General features: G+C 42.2%; 1 protein-coding gene across 2 annotated transcripts in view; it reads right to left on the bottom strand.

Annotated features, from left to right (window-relative positions):
• ccdc57 (coiled-coil domain containing 57) overlaps positions 1-25,332 on the bottom strand; it is a 47,608-nt gene that overhangs the window by 15,468 nt on the left and 6,808 nt on the right. For both annotated transcript variants that reach the window (XM_060940078.1, XM_060940079.1), the window contains exons 5-12: positions 25,215-25,316; positions 24,967-25,124; positions 24,811-24,885; positions 24,323-24,523; positions 22,388-22,546; positions 17,500-17,662; positions 17,165-17,281; positions 4,861-5,044 (exon numbers count right to left, since the gene is read on the bottom strand). In XM_060940078.1, the coding sequence (XP_060796061.1) occupies positions 4,861-5,044; positions 17,165-17,281; positions 17,500-17,662; positions 22,388-22,546; positions 24,323-24,523; positions 24,811-24,885; positions 24,967-25,124; positions 25,215-25,316 (1,159 nt within the window). The remainder of the gene's footprint in view (positions 1-4,860; positions 5,045-17,164; positions 17,282-17,499; positions 17,663-22,387; positions 22,547-24,322; positions 24,524-24,810; positions 24,886-24,966; positions 25,125-25,214; positions 25,317-25,332) is intronic.

Below are 25,332 nucleotides of genomic sequence, written 5' to 3'. Positions count from 1 at the left end.
CACTGAACATAATAATAATAATAATAATAATAATAATATCCAAGCTCGTGTTTCACTCTCACTAGTGCTCTGTAAGGCTTTTTCCTGGTGATATTCGTTACACTTCTACCCGGCGTGAAGCACTCACAGTCATGTGGTTGTGACGTCATCGTAAACAAATCCGTTCTACTCATCCAGACGACTTCACAACGGCAACGTTGCCAGATCTTTCCACTCTGGAACCCGTTCTCAAAAAGATTGCGTTTTGGGCACCCAAAACGCCGGTGCCGTGTGGACGCCAGGCCTAAACGATAAGCAATTGTATCGGAGTCACCTGAATCCGTTGCCGTGTGGACAGGGCCTGAGGCGAATGCAAAGGCAAGAATAAGCCTTTTACAACAAAAACGTTAAACAAAATCCACACAACTGCTAAATCAGTGGCTGTCAAGTCTTGGTCTAGGGACCACATGCTCTCATCTTGTCTTTGCTCTGCTCTAACTCAGCTTAGGTAGTCTATTTGTTTGCTAATTTAGTTAAGTATGACAAGACCTGGTGGAGTAAATGGTTAACACTGTTGCCTCACAGCAAGAAGGTTCTGGGTATGAACTTCGCAGTCACAGTTTGCATATTCTCCCTGTGCCTACATGGGTTTCCTCACAGAGTCCAAAGACATGTGGATTAGGTTAACTGGCTACTCTAAGGTGGTGTTTACATTAGACCGTATCCGTCTCGTTTTCGTCGCGGATGCACTGTCCGTTCACATTAAAACGCCGGGAAACGACTCCACAGGCGGAACAACTTGAATCCACCAGGGCCCACGTATTCAATCCATTACGTATCTGATCCGGTGCTGTGTAAACATTGAGAAATGAGGATACGCTGTGCTGAGCTCTAGCTGACGTCGTCATTGGACAACGTCACTGTGACATCCACCTTCCTGATTCGCTGGCGTTGGTCATGCCACGGTCATGTGACGCGACTGCTGAAAAACGGCGCGGACTTTCACTTCCTGCTATTTGTCCCGAATCACTGCTCGTGCGCTTCACTCGCGCGCTCTGTGAGCTGCGCAGGGCCGGAGTGCGCACCCTCCAGAGGGCACTCGTTGTTTAGGGCGGAGTGATTTGGAGCGCAGGATGCCTGCGGAGCCGAGCGTATCCGTGCATTGGTGTTGCTGTGCAGGGTTTTTTCTAGAAAAATTTAGTATGAGGGCGCTCACCATGGCGAGGGAGCGAAGCGGGGGGGGGGGGGGGGGGGGGGGGGGGATGGTGCTGGTTGTCTCCCCCCGCCGTGCAAAGCCTTTGAAAAATGCTCCAATGGGACATTCTGAGGCGATCTGAGAGGGAAATTGTAACAAATTGTCTGTCAACATTGAAAAAGAAAGAAGTAAGGCCAAAAAAAAAAAAAAAAAATAGTGTGTTTCCGGTAACATGAAATACTAAAATAAGGTCGGTAGGTAGGAAAGTTTTTTTTTTCTTTTTTTTAAATTTTGTTCGAAAAAATTAACACAAGTAAACATCTTACAAAATAGTATTTTGGCACAGAATCCTTTATACCACACATCATAATAAAATAAGTGTTTTAAATCTTTAAACGAATAAAAAAAAAAAATATTGCGAGAGTTCGAGTTATGATCTACGGAAGCGATATTTCATGATATTTTCATGTAATAACGTGAAAACACCTTATCAAGAAATAACGTGAAAGTAACGTCCTAGGCTAGGCTACTTCCATTAAAAGCAGACGGCCTAGCCTAGCCTACTGTAGAACTTGGGTCAAGCAAAAACATGGCTGAATCCTGAATGACTCCTATTTGTATAAATAGGGGACTACATAGGCGGCAAAATGTAGTGTTTTTCCCTGCCATGGAAGTGCACTTGTATACTGAAAAGGAAGCAATTTGCATTACAGCCTTGAATGAGGATTCAAAATGGCGGCTCGGCTCAGTTTATGGAGGAGGGCTGATAGAAGTGGCGAAACATTTGACTTTTTATCGTTTCTTTCACAACTTGAATGCGTTGAAACAAAAAATTATGACAAACTAACGCCGCTTACACTAAAATATCGAGGGAAATTTGTAATAAAAACTTTACGGTCGGCAATTTCGACGCGGAAATTCTCGATCAGTCGGGTTACCGGAAACACACTTTTTTTTTTTTTTTTTAATTTGGCCTAATCTTCTTCTGCCCCGGACAGTCTTTGGCTTTCTTCCGCTTCGTGCCGCGGGATAACATCTTTAAATGCCCAAGTGTCAACAAAAACAACTTGCGAACTACTTCTGTCAAAAGCTCCCGCGCCAGTGGGTGAAAGGTCATTCAGTCTCGAGAAATCTCACTCTACAAGTCAGCTGACCTTGTATGTAACTCATGTCAAATCTCGCGAGAGCAGCCGCGACAAGTAAACAACTAAACAACATGGCGCCTCAGTCTGGAAAACGCCAATTCGGATTGTTTTTGCACCGTCTGGCGGTGTATCTACTATGATTGGAATATTTTTGGAGCAATTATAACGTATTTGATGATCAGACACATTGTCACGTAGTGTTGCTGGGATGTTTTCACGGAGTCGGTAAGGGGGCGCACGCCGAGAGTAAGAGGGCGCAGCGCCCCTGTTCCCCCGTTTAGACGAAAGCCTGCTGTGTGCACGCGAATCGTGTATTGGCGTTGCTGTGTGCACGCGAATCGTTTTAAAAACGTTAATCTGATGATCCGCTGATACGGTCTAATGTAAACACCACCTAAATTGCCCATAGGTGTGAATGTGAAGGATTGTTCATCTCAGCAACCCTGACAGGTAAACAGTATCCATTTTCTATACAGTGGTGCTTGAAAGTTTGTGAACCCTTTAGAATTTTCTATATTTCTGCATAAATATGACCTAAAACATCATCAGATTTTCACACAAGTCCTAAAAGTAGATTAAAGAGAACCCAGTTAAACAAAATGAGACAAAAATATTATACTTGGTCATTTATTTATTGAGGAAAATGATCCAATATTACACATCTGTGAGTGGCAAAAGTATGTGAACCTCTAGGGTTAGCAGTTAATTTGAAGGTGAAATTAGAGTCAGGTGTTTTCAATCAATGGGATGACAATCAGGTGTGAGTGAGCACCCTGTTTTATTTAAAGAACAGGGATCTATCAAAGTCTGATCTTCACAACATGTTTGTGGAAGTGTTTCATGGCACGAACAAAGGAGATTTCTGAGGACCTCAGAAAAAGCGTTGTTGATGCTCATCAGGCTGGAAAAGGTTACAAAACCATCTCTAAAGAGTTTGGACTCCACCAATCCACAGTCAGACAGATTGTGTACAAATGGAGGAAAATCAAGACCACTGTTACCCTCCCCAGGAGTGGTCGACCAACAAAAGATCACTCCAAGAGCAAGGCGTATAATAGTCGGCGAGGTCACAAAGGACCTCAGGGTAACTTCTAAGCAAGTGAAGGCCTCTCTCACATTGGCTAATGTTAATGTTCATGAGTCCACCATCAGGAGAACACTGAACAACAATGGTGTGCATGGCAGGGTTGCAAGGAGAAAGCCACTGCTCTCCAAAAAGAACATTGCTGCTCGTCTGCAGTTTGCTAAAGATCACGTGGACAAGCCAGAAGGCTATTGGAAAAATGTTTTGTGGATGGATGAGACCAAAATAGAACTTTTTGGTTTAAATGAGAAGCATTATGTTTGGAGACAGGAAAACCCTGCATTCCAGCATAAGAACCTTATCCCATCTGTGAAACATGCAGGTGGTAGTATCATGGTTTGGGCCTGTTTTGCTGCATCTGGGCCAGGACGGCTTGCCATCATTGATGGGACAATGAATTCTGAATTATACCAGCGAATTCTAAAGGAAAATGTCAGGACATCTGTCCATGAACTGAATCTCAAGAGAAGGTGGGTCATGCAGCAAGACAACGACCCTAACCACACAAGTCATTCTACCAAAGAATGGTTAAAGAAGAATAAAAGTTCATGTTTTGGAATGGCCAAGACAAAGTCCTGACCTTAATCCAATCAAAATGTCGTGGAAGGACCTGAAGCGAGCAATTCATGTGAGGAAACCCACCAATATCCCAGAGTTGAAGCTGTTCTGTACGGAGGAATGAGCTAAAATTCCTCCAAGCCGGTGTGCAGGACTGATCAACAGTTACTGGAAACATTTAGTTGCAGTTATTGCTGCACAAGGGGGTCACACCAGATACTGAAAGCAAAGGTTCACATACTTTTGCCACTCACAGATATGTAATATTGGGTAATTTTCCTCAATAAATAAACGAACAAGTATAATATTTTTGTCTCATTTGTTTAACTGGGTTCTCTTTATCCACTTTTAGGACTTGTGTGAAAATCTGATGTTGTTTTAGGTCATATTTATGCAGAAATATAGAAAATTCAAAGGGTTCACAAACTTTCAAGCACCACCGTATGGGGAAAAAGACCTTGACGCTGCAAGGCAACTGTCAGCTGCCAAGCACCTTTGAGTGTCGTTGGCCTACTGTGGCTCAGAGACTTCAATTCCATAAGTATCAATTCCTATTTGACTGCTTAAGCATGACAAAATGGTATTGGAGGCGTGTAGGAGAAATAATTATTTGATGGGCTGTTTAGCCTACCAATTCACTACTAGAGAAGGGAAATAGGAGGAAGCAAAGCAAGCGTCTCATTTTCAATTATGATTCACCTGTGCTTTATATCTCAAGCGCTTCTAATTTGCTGTGGTCGGTTATATTTTTGCAACACAGTGGCATGAAAATGGTAGCTAGGCTAGACTACCATTGACATTCTTTGTCACGGCCCTTAGAACAATATAATCACAAAAATGTGCAGGACATGGGGTCTTTTAAGAAGCACTGCCATAAATGACAGTCCAACAGTTAGTACCTGCAGTGGAGGAGTGTACAGGGTCAGTGTGCCGAGTTGTCACTGGGTTCTGAGTTAGGGGTACTTCTGTGCGGAGAGTCATTTGTCTCTTCATCTCAGCTACCACCTCCTGCAAGTTGCGGTTATGCTGCTGGAGCCTCTGGATCTCCTCTGAAGGAAAACTGTTGCTTTCCACTCTAGTTACCTAAGGATACAAAGAAACACCACAGACTATTCAACAGAGCGGCAAAACAAACAACGTGACAGGTAGTGTCTGGGCCTACAAGTAGTGCTGTTGGTGCAAGAAGTTAAACATTCGATTCTGTTCCCACAGCCAGTCACAGCTGGAAGCTGACCATGTTTTAAAGGCCCTATATCCTATACTGTTATTGTACTTAATTGTTTTACCTCAAGTAAACCTCAACTGCTCTCTATTTCTCAGAATTTATCAGGTTCTTTTGTTACTGTGTTATTATGACTGCTGTAGGAATATGATTTCTGTTCTGATTGAATGGCTGCCTCATAAGTGAAAAGCAGCACACCCTAAACCACCTGTGGTACATGCAGAAAAATCTGTAGGAATAAGTGGAAAATAAATAATGGCAAATTACTATCAAACCGAGACCCTGAATTACAACGGAAATCCTATATGAGGCAAGGACGGGACAACGCTTCACTTTCAAAACCACAGAAATTGGTCTCCTCAGTTCCCAAACATTCAGAGTTTTGTTAAAAGTCGAGCTGATACAACACCAGTAGAAAACATGCCCCTGTCCAAACTCTCTTGAAAACATGTTGCTGGCATCATATAGCTATATATAGTAATTAGCAAGGCAAAAGCTAACTAGTTGTGTTCAAACTAAATATAGTCATGAATCAGGAAGGAAAAAAAACAAACAACTTCAGCCACTCCTTTTGAATGCTTAGGTCCTTTGGAAGTTTATGTAAAAGCCACTGTATACTTGGCCCTGATCCTAAGCCCAGATAGACTGGGGAGGGTTGCGTCAGGAAGGGCATCCAGTGTAAAACCAAGGCCAAATCAAATGTGCAGAACAAATCCACTGTGGCCCTTAACAGGAGCAGCCAGAAGAAGAAGAAGAAGGAAGTTTATGTACTGTAGAAACACTTTTGTTACCCACCATCCAGGAACAGCACAATGGCTCGCTGTCTTTGACCATAATAACTGATAAAGACTTCAGTGTGAACAGGTTGGGTTCATCTGCTGTCATGAAAATGGATGGGGTTAAGCCGCTATAATGTACATCAAGTGGGGCTGACCTGCTGTAAAAGTGAACCAGTTATCATATTTAAATGTCTGTTGTTCTGAGCTTGAAAAAAAAAAAAAAAGAAAAAAACTGCTCTTCTGGACTGGCGCTTGAATGGTACAGTTCAAAACTTTAAGAATGCTTACAACTTGTGTTAATCTCTCTCTGGCTCTCACATACACACAAACATACCGTATACATAAACTTCAGTCAGTCCATGTGTGATTTTCTTATTATTAGATAGAGAAATTTATCAAAATTCATCGATATCCTCAAGAGTGACAGGTTGAAAATTATCCATACAGGACACTTTCTCGATGGAATAAAAACATGTATTCCAGTCCCTTCTCGTGGGTCTCATTCATTTGGTTTGATAGCATGCAATATTGTTAGCATATCGCTTATCCTAGAGTGATGCTTGAAAGTTTGTGAACCCTTTAGAAATTTTCTATATTTCTGCATAAATATGACCTAAAACATCAGATTTTCACACAAATCCTAAAAGTAGATAAAGTGAACCCAGCTAAACAAATGAGACAAAAATATTATACTTGGTCATTTATTTATTGAGGAAAATGATCCAATATTACATATTTGTGAGTGGCAAAAGTATGTGAACCTCTAGGATTAGCAGTTAATTTGAAGGTGAAATTAGAGTCAGATGTTTTCAATCAATGGGATGACAATCAGGTGTGAGTGGGCACCCGGTTTTATTTAAAGAACAGGGATCTATCAAAGTCTGATCTTCACAACACATGTTTGTGGAAGTGTATCATGACACAAACAAAGGAGATTTCTGAGGACCTCAGAAAAAGCATTGTTGATGCTCATCAGGCTGGAAAAGGTTACAAAACCATCTCTAAAGAGTTTGGACTCCACCAATCCACAATCAGACAGATTGTGTACAAATGGAGGAAATTCAAGACCATTGTTACCCTCCCCAGGAGTGGTCGACCAACAAAGATCACTCCAAGAGCAAGGCGTGTAATAGTTGGCGAGGTCACAAAGGACCCCAGGGTAACTTCTAAGCAACTGAAGGCCTCTCTCACATTGGCTAATGTTCATGAGTCCACCATCAGGAGAACACTGAACAACAATGGTGTGCATGGCAGGGTTGCAAGGAGAAAGCCACTGCTCTCCAAAAAGAATATTGCTGCTCGTCTGCAGTTTGCTAAAGATCACATGGACAAGCCAGAAGGCTATTGGAAAAATGTTTTGTGGACGGATGAGACCAAAATAGAACGTTTTGGTTTAAATGAGAAGCGTTATGTTTGGAGACAGGAAAACCCTGCATTTCAGCATAAGAACCTTATCCCATCTGTGAAACATGCCGTATCATGGTTTGGGCCTGTTTTGCTGCATCTGGGCCAGGACGGCTTGCCATCATTGGTGGAACAATGAATTCTGAGTTATACCAGCGAATTCTAAAGGAAAATGTCAGGACATCTGTCCATGAACTGAATCTCAAGAGAAGGTGGGTCATGCAGCAAGACAACGACCCTAAGCACACAAGTCGTTCTACCAAAGAATGGTTAAAGAAGAATAAAGTTAATGTTTTGGGATGGCCAAGTCAAAGTCCTGACCTTAATCCAATCGAAATGTCGTGGAAGGACCTGAAGCGAGCAGTTCATGTGAGGAAACCCACCAACATCCCAGAGTTGAAGCTGTTCTGTACGGAGGAATGAGCTAAAATTCCTCCAAGCTGGTGTGCAGGACTGATCAACAGTTACTGGAAACATTTAGTTGCAGTTATTGCTGCACAAGGGGGTCACACCAGATACTGAAAGCAAAGGTTCACATACTTTTGCCACTCATAGATATGTAACATTGCATCATTGTAATCAATAAATAAATGACCAAGTATAATATTTTTGTCTCATTTGTTTAACTGGGTTTTCTTTATCTACTTTTAGGACTTGTGTGAAAATATGATGATGTTTTAGGTCATACTTATGCAGAAATATAGAAAATTCTAAAGGGTTCACAAACTTTCAAGCACCACTGTATGTGTATTACATCACTCTACCCAATGGAGAATGAGCGTTGAATATGGTTTATGATATTGCATGGTTCAAGACATGACGTCACACGTCGAAGATGTAAAACTTCCATGCTAGTGAGCGACTGTGATGATTTGTGAACAAACATGTCCGCCAGGTTTGCTTCGTGAAATACGGAAGATTTTGAGAGAATTCTGAAAGAGAAAGACACGTTGAACGCCTGAAAAGAATGTCTCATAATAATAATAGCAGCTTTCTTTCGTGGTATATCAGATATATTCGCATGATATTGAACTCGTCTTCGACTCGTTCAATAATGTTCTAGCTGAATGGAATATATCTGATATACCACTCAACGCCAGCCAATATTATTTAAATACATGTTACTCAATGTCACGGATGTAGTTTGTATGAAAAATACGAGTGGCATATTTCCCAGTAAAACACTTGTGTCTGTGTAATAGATATCTCACACACACACACACACACACACACACACACACACACACACACTATATAAATCTCTCAACCAATACTAAACTATATTATCTATATTAATATTATAGAAAACCAAGGAGAATTCTGGTTCCCATGACAGGAGCCTCACTGGGTGGTAAGCATGGTTACACTAAGCCTAGCAGAGGAAGACCGTCAGCTGAGATGCATGATTCAGCAGCTCTACAGATAAGTGCATGTGCTGCAGAGGAAACACATACATTGTCCCCCTTCTTGGAGGGTGATTCATGCAATGCAAAAACTTACATTGATGCTGAAAAGAAGTTATGACTAACACTGGCAGAAAATTTGAGAAAAAGAATCTGATGCTTATAAGCTTTAACCCAGGGGTTCCCAAACTTTTCCATGCCAAGGCCCCCCAAACAGCATTAGCTTCTGACCGGGGACCCCCTTTGCAAACCCACAGACAATGCTACAAAATATGTAAAGAAACAACTTTTAGAATATTTTCTCTTACTTTTATTCACTATTCAATAATTGTTACATTTGTTTAGCATAAGAATATTATTAACTAACATGTTTTCAGCACAAATATTTTCGCACTGAACAATAAACTTTTCAACAAACTGTTGATAAGAACAGCACAAAAGAAATTAAACCACTCTCAATTGTGTGTGTGTGTGTGTGTCTGTCTGTCTGTCTGTCTGTCTGTGAGTGACAGATGGTTTACACTAGTGGGAAGGATGGGTTTGGTGGCTCCTACATAGTTTGTCAACCCTGGGCTTAATCTCCGTCAGTGCCATACGCATGTCACTGTCCACATGTAGACGTGCTCCATGTTTGGTTTTGAGTACCTTTAAAGTTGAAAAGCCAGACTCACACAAGTAGGTTGTTGCAAAAGGGAGAAGGCATTTCAATGCCCTGTCAGCCAAGCTGGGATAGTCCTTTCTTACATGTAGACAGACAGGGGAAGAGCCTCAAAGTCCATTTTTAAATCCCCGAGTTTGTCATCTCAATCAGCTCCTCCTGTGACTAAGTCCAGACTAGAACCGACACCGGGGGCAAAGGGGTTCCTAACCCAGTTTAAATGTGTGTTTTCGAGGTCAGGGAAATAGTCTTTGAAATATCCTTTGAAATATCCTTGGAGGTGCTCCAGGTGGGACTGGATCAATGGAGAGACGGAGCCCAAATCATCACATGACAGCAGCTCCTGGTGAAGTAGTGGGAACATTTCTGTAACTCCCTCCTGGAGCTTGTTTGACCACAGCATGATCTTTTTGGAAAAAGCACACACTTTGTCTTGCACCTGGAGTATGTACGTGTCACGTCCTTGCATGCTTTGATTCAGTACATTTAGATGCTGGAAAATGTCTGACATATATGCAAGTTTGCAGATCCAGGTTGCACCGGTGAACCGATCTGCCAGCTGATGCTTTTCAGATGAGAGGAACTCTGCAACCTCCCTCCGCAGCTCATATACACGGTTCAAAACTGCGCCCCGTGACAGCCAGTGCACGTTCGAGTGAAGCAGCAGCCCCTCAAAACGAGCACCCATCTCATTACAAAGCAGGGTAAACAGTCTGTGTTTCATGGGACGGGCTTTAATCAAATTCACTACTTGTATAACCTCCTGTAGTACCTGATTCAACTCATTATCCATCCGTTTTGCGACCAGTGCCTCGCGATGGAGCATGCAGTGTGTGGCCACTACATGCGGGGCCTTCTGCTTAATGAGAGCGGTCACTCCACTGATCTTCCCGGTCATTGCCACGGCTCCGTCTGAACACACCCCCACACAACGGGTCCAGTCCAGTCCGTTAGACTCGATGTAATCGTCCAAAACTTGAAAAATGTCTTTCCCAGTAGTTCTTCTTTCAAGTGCTTTACAAAATAGTATTCCCCCACAATACGCTAGTTTGAGGAGCAAAGCAGCTTGATAAATGGCGCAAACCGCAACGTCACAGGCAATCGGAGAGATGAGCATGGCAAACAACGTTTCGATATGATGTATTATTAATAATTATATTTTATAATAATGATTAAAAAACTAATTACAATATATTTAATAATATTTAAAAAAAAAAATTTTTTCGCAATTTTTTTTTATCATCGTCCCTCCAACTTTCAAGTCAAGTCAAGTCAGCTTTGTCAGTTTCTTCATATGCACAGGTCATACAAGGAAATTGAAATTGCTTTTCTCTCTATCCCATGCAAAGACATAGACATACATAGGACTGACATTGGGGCCCCCCTAGTGCCCCCCACTTTGAAAACCACTGCTTTAACCAATATGCATCTAGTCTGGTTAACACCAGACCATATCACAAGTGAAATATGGGCTGGAATCCGCCTATTGAATTTCTCGTAGGGGAGGTGTGGTTTACAATTGTCAACGGCCGTTTATTGGACGTTGCGAATGTCTATCATTTGGCGTATACGTAGCCCATGGTCAATCATGGCAGTTGTACCCGGTGACGTAGTTAGAGTGACGAAGAAGACGAAGAGGCGAAGAAGAGAAGGAAAGAGAAAGAGAAGGCAAAACAAAAATAGGAAAACAATGGCACCGAACGATTACTGCCGTTTGTGCAAGACAAATATGAGAGAAGCTGGTTTGGTTCGTATCACTCGCCGCCATGTTAAATGTGATCTGTAAACAGTCCCAAATAAACTACAAGCTTCCCTTTGTCGAGTAGTATGCGTCACCGTCTTTCCACCCCTCCCCACTTTCTGATTGGCTCCCTAACTCAGGCGAGCCTTTAGACCATAGTTTCCATGCTGTCTTTTCAGATCGGAACGATTGTGCAAAGCAGCATGGGATTTCCCAGGCTAATACGCATCCAATATAGATGTAAAATCCTGCCTCAGGATGCATAGTGCTGAGCTGCCAATAGATGGCGACACCTAACTCTCTTTATGATCCTTACTTGTATACTTCTCATCCTTACATTTTAATACTTGTGACCAATAACATTTTCAGCCCTTTTCTATTCCGTATCAATCTGTTGGCGGTAATTATTTTTAACCAAAAAAATTATACATAAAAAACAACATCTTACGTACATAAATTATAATCTTAAGAGCAAACTTTAATGCATTCAGCCAGTGTTCCCTAGCAGGGGCATGCCTAGGAACAAGCTATTGGTTTGAAACCCTGGATAATTTTTCTGTTGCCGCGAACCTGTCCTGCCAGCCACAGGTTACGTTCTCTTTTGAATGGTGGGGCCATGCCATATTTTTTACTATCACTTTACTATCGCATGCTCTCCACAACTGGGTGTTCAAATCCCCAGGCTCCTCACCCCACCACTCTCCTTAACTCTGGTCGGCCTACTGTTCAACTCTCATTTTGATTTTCACCAAATGCACATACACACGTGTAGACTCACCCAAACTATGTTCCCTGATCTCTCCAGGTTTTTCAAATACGGTACTTATTAGGATATGAGACGAATAACTTTTGTTGCAATTATAGTTACTCTGGTTAACCCAAGTACCATGTTATTTAACTAAATTGTAGCTAATCCATATAAAATTTGAGATCACCATCCTAATTTGCCATGAGGAAGATTAGCCTACTGACAGATAGCTAACTACGTTACCCCAACTTTCCTGCCCAGTAATATCCAATGACTTGTATAATTAAAAAGCATACTAAATGGTTCCCACTACATTCATTGTTTTGTGTATTCACTTAAATTCTGGATTATTTAGGCTAGCTGGCAGACATCAGAAGGATGTTGCTGCTTGCTGGAGTACTCGAGCAGAAGTTAAGGCTGCGGTCTAGCAGGAAACAGTTAGTAGTAGGCTAAAGAGAGAGCAGTAATCTCATTTTCATTTCAAAATTGAAATGATGAAATGGGAAAACCAACCATTTTCTCATTTTGTTCAGTTGCATTTAAAATGAAGCCAACCCTTTTCGCACAACCAAATGTAATACTGCGTCAACTCTGACAGTGGTCTTTATAGTTATGCAGATGGACTCCTAGAGTAATTTTGAATATTTAGGAACCACGTCTGCCTTTCTTGTCTCAATGAGGTCATAAAGGAAAGGGGATACGAAGATAAAACAGAGTATGGACTATGGGGGTAGGCATGCAGACAACATGTGGGCTAAAAGCCAGTTCACCTTCCCGCACTGAATCTACGCCATAGGGTATGGCACAGCCACGTATCCTACACGGTGCACCTCACCAGAAATCTAACTACACATCATAGCGACGCAGACTGCAACAACTGATTGGTCGGTCCGCTTGGCAGCATCATATTCTAGCTGCTCTTTCTTCTTTGTGAAAATGGGAAATCTATTATCATGATATCGTGTTATAAAGTGTGAGACTCTATAGTGGTTGTAGATCATAACGGCTAGTTTCATCTTGCGTCTAATCCCGTGGATTTAAACACTATGGCATTAGTTTTGTGCCTCATTCCTGAGCGTACAGTGGGACTTTGGCTTCGAGCTGCTCATACTGCTCAATACAGAGGAGTTAAAACACTTCAGAAAATGTTTTCAGAGAATTCACTTGGTTTATAATTAATCACACACAGTTTCCCCCCAGTAGATCCGTTTCAAAACACAGGGTTCCCACACCAAAAATTCAAGGACTTTCAAGGATCACTTCGATGAAATTCAAGGACCCAACACAGCATAGCTTGAGACACGGCTCAAGGTTAATAATTACTGTTACAACACTAAGTATTTTTATAATGAGAACTAGCAGGCTTTACAAAAACTCACAGTCAACAATTTAAAAAAAAGAAAAAGAGGCTTGATTGTGTCAAGACTTCTCGACTGTACTGTTACAGTGATGGCAGATGATGTGGTCGCTTGCCTTTTCTAACACAGCACAGCGAAACGATGTGCAAGTTGAGCTCGTTTATTTCATTATCACCAGCTTCACAACACAAAACACATTTTTCATGAACATGACCATGGCCAAATGAATTGACAAATACACGCCACCTGCCTTAAGAAAGTGTAACGGCCACCGTCACGTGCGTGCATGAGTGACTGATGTCGAATGATGCAGGTTAAATAGCGGCAAGAAAGTTAATGTTAAGAGACGTTTGTGGATGTAACTCCATATTTTAGTGCTGGACAAAGTTAATCCCAAGCCCATGTGGTTATATCAGCTAACGATGAATGACGGTACTTGATGCAGTGTTGTCTGAGGGTCTTCAATTTCTATTTTTGCACAAAATATATCAATTTAAGGACATTCAATGACACATGTCTAACTTTCAAGGCCTTGAATTTTTTTTTCCAAATTCACAAACTTTCAAGGACCCATGGGAACCATGAAAACAACTTTTTGTCCGCGTTATTTTCTGTTTATTATTCCTACAGTGAAACACAGAGCTTGCATTCCATTCTAAAAGCAGTACATTCTGTTGCGTTTCATGCGATAGCACCTCCTAGACAAGATGCACACATCACATGCAAGTATAACTGCTTCTCCCTGCACGAGGGTCGATACCATACGTACGGCATAGGTTCGATGCAGAAGTAGAAGTTGGCCTGACCTCGGTGCATTCTAGACACGCCCCTGTTCCATCGTGAATGCTCCTAACTATGGAATGAAAGGAAACGTCCACACATCAAGACAGCATTCACCTCTGGTTACCTCAAGTCATACTTCTATGACTTTTTCACAGTCCGTCAGCTGGTGCGGAACTGTGTAAAGTTATACGCAATACTAAAGTGCACCACAGCCTGCCCAGATCATATTCGGGTCTTGACTGGGTCACACGAAGGAAATATGCATTTGTGGATTTGGAATAATGGATGTGGCAAATGTTTTGGATTCAGGGTGAAGCCTATCAGATTCAGCTGTTCAAAATAAATCAGGCATGCATGCTTGTCATCAAATACAGCCTTCCTAAAATACTCCCACAAGAGGAACCTTGAACTTTGAGTGCCGCATGGTGCTACAGTTACAGCATCCCTTGCTGACACGCTATTTAAAGACCTTTAAATGTTACATGATAAATGACTTACAAAAGGAGTGCATGCACACACATACAGTGCAATGCAATAATGAGTACACCCTCTTTGAAAAGTAACATTTCACACAATATGACAAGGAACACAAAGATATATTTCCAAAATGTTCCCAGACTAAGTTAAACACAGGTTCTGTTGAGCTTTTGAACTCAAAACAAAGGCTAATAATATAACTTAAATGATTTTTATTTAAGTTTTAGTGAAATATGTGTGGTGCAGAAATGAGTACACCCCACTGAAGGGCTCTGAGTAAAGCAACTTTTTAGGCTACCAATGTGGACCTGAACAAACAATTAACCACAGGTGAGTCTAATTAGTCATTACACAGGTGTTAATTAGGCAGTTGGCTACAAAAGGCTGTTACCTAAAGCAAACCACCCTTTCCCATTTCCTGCTGTCAGCAATGGCACCTCATGGCCAGGAAATGTCTCTGGATCTGAGAAAGCGGATTATTGCTTTACACAAGAGAGGTGAGGGCTACAAGATGATCAGTAAAGCCTTACTTATCAGTAAGAACATGGTTGCAAAAGTGATCCAAAAATTCAAGACAGATGGAACTGCAGCCAAAGTACAGAGACGTACAGGCCGGCCAAGAAAATTAACACCCAGGCAGGAGCGGCTTGTAATGAGAAAAGTTGAGGAAAATCGGCATGCAAGTGCACAACAGGTATCTAAGGAAGTAGAGACTGAAATTGGAGCAAATGTGTCACGTGACACAATATGCCGTACAGTGCAGCGGAATGGCATGCATGGGTGTCGTCCCCGAAGGAAGCCTCTCCTAAAGCCCAGTCACAAAAAAGCCCGTCTAGAGTTCGCCAGGGCACATGCTGAAAAGGATGAAGGCTATTGGGACTCTATACTCTGGAGTGATGAGACCAAAATCAATCTTTTTGGAACTGATGGCTTCAAAACAGTCTGGCGTCGCAAGGGTGAGGAGTACAAGGAAAAATGCATGGTGCCCACAGTGAAACATGGAGGGGGTAGTGTTCTTATGTGGGGTTGCATGAGTGCTGCGGGTGTTGGAGAACTGCATTTCATTGATGGCATCATGAATTCTCAAATGTACTGCTCTATACTGAAAGCTAAGATGCTTCCATCACTTCGGGCCGTTGGTCGTCGTGCCATTTTTCAACATGACAACGACCCAAAACACACATCTAAGGTGGGGTTTACATTAGACCGTATTAGCGGATCATCAGATTAACGTTTTTAAAATGATTAACATGCACACAGCAACACCAATACACGATTCGCCTGCACACAGCAACGCCAATACATGGATACGCTCGGCTCCGCAGGCATCCTGCGCTCCAAATCACTCCGCCCTGAACAGCGAGTGCCCTCTGGAGGGGGCGCACTCCGGCCCTGCGCAGCTCACAGAGCGCGCAAGTGAAGTGCACGAGCAGTAATTCGGGACTGAGCCGCTGTGTGCGCTCTCTCGGTGCACATCGGGTATGCGCGTCACTTACCACTTGCAAGTGGAAGGATGGCAAGCCTAAAGACAATCATAACTACACAATGGGCAGTATTTGCATCAGTATTTGCAGTATTTTCATACTTTTATACTCTTTAATGAAAGGTGATACAAGGTGGAAGTCCGCGCCGTTTTTCAGCAGTCGCGTCACATGACCAACGCCAGCGAATCAGGAAGGTGGATGTCACAGTGACGTTGTCCAATGACGACGCCAGCTAGAGCTCAGCACAGCATATCCGCGTATTCTCAATGTTTACACAGCACCGGACCAGACATGATCTAGATTGAATACGTGGACGCTGGCGGATTCCCGTTTCCCGGCGTTTCCAGGCGTTTTAATGTAAACGGACAGTGCATCCGCGAAGAAAACGAGACAGATACGGTCTAATGTAAACTTGGCCTAAGGCCACTGCTGACTTTCTGAAGAGGAACAGGGTGAGAGTGATTCCATGGCCAAGTATGTCACCTGATCTGAACCCTATAGAGCATCTTTGGGGAATACTGAAGAGGCAGGTTGAGCATCACTCTCCATCCAACATCCAGGCTCTGAAAGATGTCATCCTTGAAGAATAGAAAAAGATTGATGTAGCCAAATGTTGTCAACTTGTGCACTCCATGCCAAGGAGACTTGGGGCTGTCATTGCAAATAATGGAGGCCATACAAAGTACTAAATGTACTGGATGTAATTGAGTTTGTTGTGGGGTGTACTCACTTTTGCTCCACCCCACTTTCACGGAAACAGAAAAATATGTAATTTAAGGCATCTTTTCACCTTTCTGCTTGAGTTATAATGTAAGAACATAGTGCAGTAAACATCAAGGAACTGTTTGGGACATATTGTTTGTGTTCATTTTAATACTGTGAAAAATGTCGTTTTTCAGGGGGGTGTACTCATTATTGCATTGCACTGTAACTCAGGGTTCTCACTGACCTCTGATAAAAGTTCTGGCATTTAGTTGCCCTTCTTGTGGTCAGGGTCATGTATACTAGTGATGAAAGATTTACATCTCTGAGAGTGAAGTGAGGTTTTACTGAATGAATGGAAAGCAAATGCTTGTAGTCCTTAAGGAAAACAAATGTTGATTTTGCCATCAGTTTGGCAGGAATGGCATTTTTTTTTGCTCTAACCTGAGATGTGTTAGAGGCGAGTTCACGCACAGCCTGGTCTCGCTCTGTGGTCACACTCCTTAGCAAAGCAACCGTTTCCTGCAGCTCTCGCTCCTTCTCCCTCAATTCAGCATTTGCCTGAGGGGACACAGTTCAGGACATTAATACCATCAGAAAGTCAAGTCACAGATTACTTATACAATTTTTCCATGATCCTTTTTATGTTTTTGGAGCCCTCCGCTGAAACGTGACATCTTTGTACGAACTTGGTCAAGTTTACCGACTATCTCTCATGCCTTGGATGATTTCTGGTGTGATATTTCAGCTTGCCTGTATTTAAGTGTGAATGAGCTCACCTTTTCTCTGGACTGGGTCAGCCCATGGATGAGCTCCTCACTCTTGAGGTAGTGTTCAGCACGCACTTCCTCACAGCGTTGCTCCCAGTCCAGCTCCAACTGCACACACTTCTGCTCCAGAGCCTGTTCCCTTTGAACTGCATTGGCCAACTGCTGCTTATACCTGAATCCATCACACAAGGTTTATTTGGACACTTTATCCACAGCAAACAGACTGTGAACTGCTTTTAAAAATCACTCTATATTAAGTCACACGTACAGGGTTTTCTACTGTTTTTCAAGAAGTATTTTCCAGGGCGAGTTCCAAGACCTTTTTCCATTTCCTACAAACGTACACAACAGTTGTTCCTGGAAGGTCGTCTAGAACATCTCAGTCGGACATCCCTGACATTAAAGTCAACTCCTTAACATCCCTTACTGACGGACACTCACAAAACCCATTGCACATGTATTACTTCATCAAAATTTTTACTGAAACATTACAAGTTTAAAGGACTGTTGTATTTCAGGTTAGCTCAAATACCGCCTTCACCAAAACAAAAAAAAAACCCCACCACTAATGAAACAAGAATGTGAACAAAGTTCAGATTTCAAGGAATGTATGAAAACAATATAAAAGATTATGTTTTGAAAAACATTTAAATATATTATTAAAATAAAATTTTTATAACCCTAAATCAGAAAAGCTGGTACTGTATGGAAAATGAACATTAAAAAATTAATTAATTAAATTAAGGGGGGGGGGCAGCAGCGATTTTTTTTTTTTTTTCAACTTTGACTTGCATTTCATTACAGACAGTATGAACCCAAGATATTTCATGTTTTGTTTGATTGACTTCATCTCATCTCATTATCTGTAGCCGCTTTATCCTGTTCTACAGGGTCGCAGGCAAGCTGGAGCCTATCCCAGCTGACTACGTGCGAAAGGCGGGGTCCACCCTAGACAAGTCGCCAGGTCATCACAGGGCCGACACATAGACAACCATTCACACTCACATTCACACCTACGGTCAATTTAGAGTCACCAGTTAACCTAACCTGCATGTCTTTGGACTGTGGGGGAAACCGGAGCACCCAGAGGAAACCCACGCAGACACGGGGAGAACATGCAAACTCCACACAGAAAGGCCCTCGCCGACCACGGGGCTCAAACCCGGACCTTCTTGCTGTGAGGCGACAGCGCTAACCACTACACCACCGTGCCGCCTGATCGACTTCATTTCATTTGTTAATATACATCCATTCCTGCATTTAAGGCCTGCAATACATTCCAAAAAAAAGTTAGGACAGGACAATTTAGGGCAGGTAACGAGGTAAAATAATTAAATAATGATGTGATTTGGGCGGCACGGTGGTGTAGTGGTTAGCGCTGTCGCCTCACAGCAAGAAGGTCTGGGTTCGAGCCCCGTGGCTGGCGAGGGCCTTTCTGTGTGGAGTTTGCATGTTCTCCCCGTGTCCGCGTGGGTTTCCTCTGGGTGCTCCGGTTTCCCCCACAGTCCAAAGACATGCAGGTTAGGTTAACTGGTGACTCTAAATTGACCGTAGGTGTGAATGGTTGTCTGTGTCTATGTGTCAGCCCTGTGATGACCTGGCGACTTGTCCAGGGTGTACCCCGCCTTTCGCCCGTAGTCAGCTGGGATAGGCTCCAGCTTGCCTGCGACCCTGTAGAACAGGATAAAGCGGCTAGAGATAATGAGATGAGATGATGTGATTTGAAATGGGTGATGTCAACAGGTGACATTTGATACAAAATCAATATCCAGGAAAGGCCTGCTCTTTGAGAAGCAAAAAGATGGGCTGAGGATCTCCAGTTTGTCAACAACTGCATGAGAACATTAATGAAATGTTGAAAAACAATGTTCCTCAAAGAAACATAGGAAGGGATTTGGATATTTCACTCTCTGTGGTGCAGAATATCATTAAATGATTCAAGGAATCTGGAGGAATTTCGGTGTGTAAAGGGCAAGGGCTCAAGCCTAAGCTGAACACCTACGACCCCTCAGATGGCACTGCATCAAGAACCGTTATTCACCTGTAGCTGACAGAACCACATGGGCTCGAGATTACTTTGGCAAACCTTTGTCAAGCACTACACAATACAGAGTTACATCAACAAATGCAAGTTAAAACTTTACTGCGCAAAAAGGACGCCTTATGTTAACTGTGTTCAGAAGCACTGTTGACTTCTCTGGGCTCGGAGGCATCAGAGATGGACCATCACACAGTGGAAATGTGTAGTGTGGTCAGAGAGATTATTTACAAATCATTGTTTTCAGTTTTAATTTGAATTACAACATACCATTTAAACTTTTTCTGATTTGGGGTTGTACTCAAGTTTTAAAAAAAAAATCTGGACAGAATTGCAGCTGTCAGCCTTGTGTTCAGGTTTCATTTGCATCAGAGCCTTAATTGGTATAATAAAGGTTAAATATATACGTTTAAATAGACCCCTTCGCAGTAAACGTCATTCATACGCAAGAGGAAATTGCGCGCGCAGCCTGGACTCAAAAAAGACTCAGCGATGCCTAGTTGTTGTGTTGTCAGGTGTCAGAATCGTAGCAGTGATGGGGTTAAAATGTACAGAATTCCAGCAGGATCTCACCCATTCCAAAAAAAAATAAAAAATCGCCGACGTCTATGACTACAAGCCATCAAACGTGTAGACTGGGATGAAAGCACCATCAAAAACGCGCGGGTTTGCAGCGCCCACTTCATCACAGGTAAGATCAGGCTATTTATTAAATCTTTTTTTATTCTTTCTAGTCTTCGTTTATTGATGTAGCAAAATACTTTGGTAACGTTTGTCTGATTAGCTGGGTCATTAGTTACACAATGTAATGAATATTGTTAGCATGTTAACTTAGCTTTGCATGCAATTTTGTTTGTAGGAGAGGTCTCGCTTGACTCAAGCAGTCCAGATTTTGTGCCATCGTTATTTGTGTATGCCGAAAATCACAATTTTAAAGCAAGGATGGAAAGGTAAAATTGTGTGCCCTCACTCTAAATGCCAACTTACGTTGACTGCTCTAACCTACAGTAGCTCCCGCCCCGTTCAGTTTCATTTCTGCTCTCTGCCTCTCGCTTTTTACGCAGCTCTGATTTCTCTTAGCTGCACTCTTTACACTATCATTCCTTTCATGCCATTACCTCCTGCAAATTGCTGTTTAGTGTTGGGATTTGCTGTTGTAGCTAAAGCCACATTGCCATCACATCACTGGCATAATTTGATTAAAACAAAATGAATATCAATGTCCCACTGTTAATCAAGTTGTACATGCCCACACAACATAATCATATGCATCTAAAGACTTGTAGGCACAAAGTTTTTCGTGGGTGTACACTGAAGTCTTGTCAATAAGGTACGAGTATATATCTGGCCATTGTATACCAGGGAACTTACTAACATCGTCCGTCCACTCTAATTAAATATGGATCCGGTAAGCGATGTCCACTTGTTAGAGTTAACTTATTTACGTAGCATTCTCGATCTTGTAACGACAATTGTTTTGCATAATCTGACCGCTCATAATGCCGGTCTATGGGCAGCGCCATTGTTTGAGTCCAGGCTGCGCGTGCATCCTGGCAACGGTCGGTTTGTTTACAAACATGCGAAGGGGTCTATAGATTATGTCAGCTGGAGATTGGCTCGAGATAGTGACCTGCACCTCATCAACCTTATATTTTTACCAGAATGTCAAGGACGTAGTAGCTCATCTGGCCTGCCATCAAAACAACCATAACATCAAACAGAACTGAAATGTGACAATGTGAGAGAGGACCAATCTCCCATGACAAACTGTTTACAACAGGAAAATCAACAAAGGACTAAGTTTCGTTCCCCAAGCGGCGCTCTATCCAAGTGTTGTGCAGAATGACTAGTTCTTTCAAACGCAACGATCGGAACTGAAATCCAGTGAGAATAGAGGGAAGAGATACGATTTAACTGAAAATAAACAAAGTTGTTAAAAAAAATTGCTTACAACAGGAAAATCAACAACCAACCAACCAACCAAGTTTTGTGACTCATGGGAAGATCTACCCAAAACATTGATCAGAACTGAAATCGGATGAGAAATGAGAGAGGAGACAGAATTCTAGTGAAAAGTCCGAAAACTTAAGGTGACCTAATTATCAGTTCGTTAGCAAAAAATTTGACAATACACTGACCAAGTTTTGTACAGAAGAACTAGTTCTTTCAAACCAAACAATCAGAACAGAAATCCATGGAGAATTGATGGAGGAGATACGATTTAACTGAATTGTGGATGACGGATGGACGACGGACACCACACCATGGCAATAGCTCATGGGCCAGAGGAGCTAATATGCAATGTCAATTAAGTAGAAAATATGCAGTCCCACTGGATTATTAGCCCCACTTTACATTAATAATGGCAGAGTATTACAACATATGCATTTTCTCATTTTTGTCAAAGGAAAACTAATCTGAACATCTCCATGTCTGAGATGTAGGGGATCCCTGACATATTCCTGAGGGGAAGCCATGGCTTAAAGGTTAGAGAAACAGCTTTGGGCCACTGGTACAATTCCCTGGATCAGCAGGAATGGCTGAAGTGCGCTTGAGCAAGGCACCTAACCCCTAACTGCTCCCCAGGCATGTTGTATGACACTCTGAATAAGAGTGTCTGTTAAATGCTCGCAATGTAATTACTGTATTACACCAAACACAGATATTTGGAAAAAGGTATGCTGAAAGAAATGCTATTCTCAAAATTATAACACTCATTTCCCTCTGCCCTGTTTGCTGTATGTACAGTATAAACACCAATATGCGGTTACTTAGCAAGAGGTTTAAAGTCAATATAAACTCTCTATGATCAACACTCTATGAGACACCTGATCAGTGTGATTATTAGCAAGCACCTACCTCTCTGAACCCTCTTTACATTTCTGCAGCTCTGCTCTGATTTTGGCCTCTCTGTCCCCCGCAGACAGCAACTCTGTGTCCTTGGCAACCGTTTCTTTAGAGACCTGTGTGATGTAAGCATCCCAGCTGGCCTGCGTCTTCTCCAGCTGTGCACGGAGCCTTTCGGTCAACAAGACAACTATTATTATGATAATGTGACAGATTAATCGTTTCCCCCTCATGTTACTTCTGCAAGTGTAACTTTCATTGGTTAAAAGGATCCGAGTAGAAGAAAGAAATAATGGACAAGAGTTAATTATTAATAGTTAATAGTTATGGGGCCATAGCTGTGTCTTAATAAGCCATTAGACACCTAACCAAATAACAGTTTTAGCTTTTTATAGGTTTAATTACCAGTCATGTTTAAGGAGCCAATCCTTGACTCGCAAGTGACGTCAAAGCAAAATAGAAACCCGGATGTCGGCCATGTTGGTCGATATACAAAGGCAGGGTCAAGCAACATTCCATACAAAACAGTCACGCGTGCGCAACTTTCTTTGTTTTTCCACTGCTTTAAGCGTTCTTTTAGCTATGCCATATCTTTGTGCTGTATATGGTTGTGGTCACAACAATACATTACAAAGATGACAAAATAACACAATCACAACATAACTGGGGCATGTTCCGATTTTTTAGAATACCATCCGTGATTCAGAAAGAGGGCGAGGAAACCCGGAGGCTTAGTACAGAGAGGAGACGAGGGGATCAGGACACTTCGTTCGATGACCATTTCATCCAATAGTTAAGACATTTCATCCAAAGCCTTTTTCATATGCACTATCAATTATTTTACATTTCAGGTATTCCGGCGTTTGTGAACAAAAGCGTTGCTCTGCGCCTAAAGATTTAACGTGATCCAGCCGGCTTTAAAAATGAATAAGTCCGTCAACGGAGCTCACAGCAAAGCCAAATTTTACAGGCACCTCCCTCTAAGCACCCCCCGTCGAAAGAGCACGGTCTTGGGTCGGTAGGACCATGCCTTGGCCCAGTATTCACGAACGAATCCCCTGCGAGAGTGCTGCTCTGCTCCTGAAGATTTAATATGATCCAGCCAGAAACAGACATGCAAGCGAGCAGCCTGCAATGACAAGCGAGTTAACTCATCCCAGGGTCAGCAAGTGGTACAGGCCTATGTGGTTACCCCCCTCAGTACGCTCTTTAGTGTCAAAGTGCACGTACTATGGCGCTCATTTGCTTTACAAAAATGTGTTTTGCTTCAGTCAAATTCCATTCAGAATTCCTCCTTTTTTCGAACAAACAAATACCTGAAATATAAAATAATTGTGTGCATGAAAAAGGCTTTGGATGAAATGTCTTAACTGTTGGACAAAAAGGCATTGGATGAAATGACCTGTACTGGTACTCGACGGTCAGTAGAAGTGTCTTATCTTCAGAAAAGTCTGACTTTTTTAAAATAATGCGTGTCAAAACCACATATCCATCTTCTCTTTGTACCGAATCTTTGCTTGAGCGTTCAAATCATGGAAATACTGAGAAAATTCAGCAGTGTTTACAGACACACTTCCAGCAGCTGTCATCCTAGCTGCTCGTGACGTAGCACGTTTTGATCATGTGGTTGCAAGTCATGTATATGAGATACACAAAGGCTTTCTATGCTCACAGGAAAGAGCATTTGACTTAGCATTGTACAAGATTGTCCACACAATTAACATAATTCTGTTAAACTGCCAGTTTGAAACTTTTTCCTGGAGCAAACCAAAAACTTACTAGACCTAAACATATCCTGTTCCAGTGGATATATGACCTCACTAATTATTTGTTAGTTAGTAAATAAATAGCTTTCCATCACTATTGCCTATTGGGCCTTTTTTTTTTTTTTGGCAGTCTCATATTAGCAGAAATAATCGACATGGAGTTTGTGTGTGTGTGTTTTACTCTTGGATCTGCTGTTCTCTCTGGATCATCTCCTCTGTATGTCTTTCCTCTCTCCTCTGCTGCTCCAGGACCAGGCTGTCTAGCTGCATCTGGAGCTGTGTGGCTTTCTTTTTCTCCTCGTGCAGGTCAGATATGTGCGCCTCCTTCATGGCCTCCAGAGCAGTTTCTTTCTCCCGGACCCTGCGCTCCAACGCTGCATGCCTGGAGCGAGTGGCCACACCACAGCAAAATAACACTAATTACTTCACAGCAGCCGGACAATCCCGGTCTAAAGTGCACAGGTTATTTATAGTACATATAAATATCACAGTAAAGTTCATAACCTATGCATGATTTTTTTTTGGAGGTGTGGGGGGACAAACGTACATATTGTACATTCTGTGCACATTTTAATATAAAGTTTTTAATTCAAAAAGAAATCAATTTCCAAGTTACTCAGCATTAAATTGTGCGCTGGAGAAATGATTAAATGTGATATCATGGATTACTTCCGGTTGTTGACGACGACTTCTTTTTTACGTTTAGCCTTCATTTGGGTCACTTCTTCCTCAAGCTCATTTATCCTAGGAAATGACAAAGAATCTCAGTGAGTAACTGTGTAATTAAAGGAGAAATAATACAGATATGCTGCATGACATAAGAACCTTGAGTCTTTGACTGCAGATGTGTTCTTGAGGTCCCAGTCTCTGTGCAGGATCTCTTTCTGTGCTTGTTGACAGAGTTGCTCAGACAGCTGAAGTGCTTCGACAGCCTCATTGCGGGCTTTGGCATGGACATCCAACTCTTTGTTCAGAAGCTGCACCTGTTAAATAAACCATCACGTCCAATAATCTAACATGATAAACCCATGAAAAACGTTTTGGTTTGTGGTTCTCGGTTCATTAGATTTCACCTTGAGCTCATGAGACAGCACAACGTTCCGCAGTTCATCCAGTCTCAGGTTGAACTCGTGTTCTCTTTTTCGCATCTCACTGTCGAAGTCTGCCAACATTTCCTGTCATCAATTACAA

This window comes from Neoarius graeffei, chromosome 14, assembly GCF_027579695.1.
Source record: "Neoarius graeffei isolate fNeoGra1 chromosome 14, fNeoGra1.pri, whole genome shotgun sequence".
Classification (NCBI taxonomy): Eukaryota; Metazoa; Chordata; class Actinopteri; order Siluriformes; family Ariidae; genus Neoarius; species Neoarius graeffei.
Note: the sequence above shows the minus strand (reverse complement) of the source record. Positions and strands in the feature narration are given on the sequence as shown.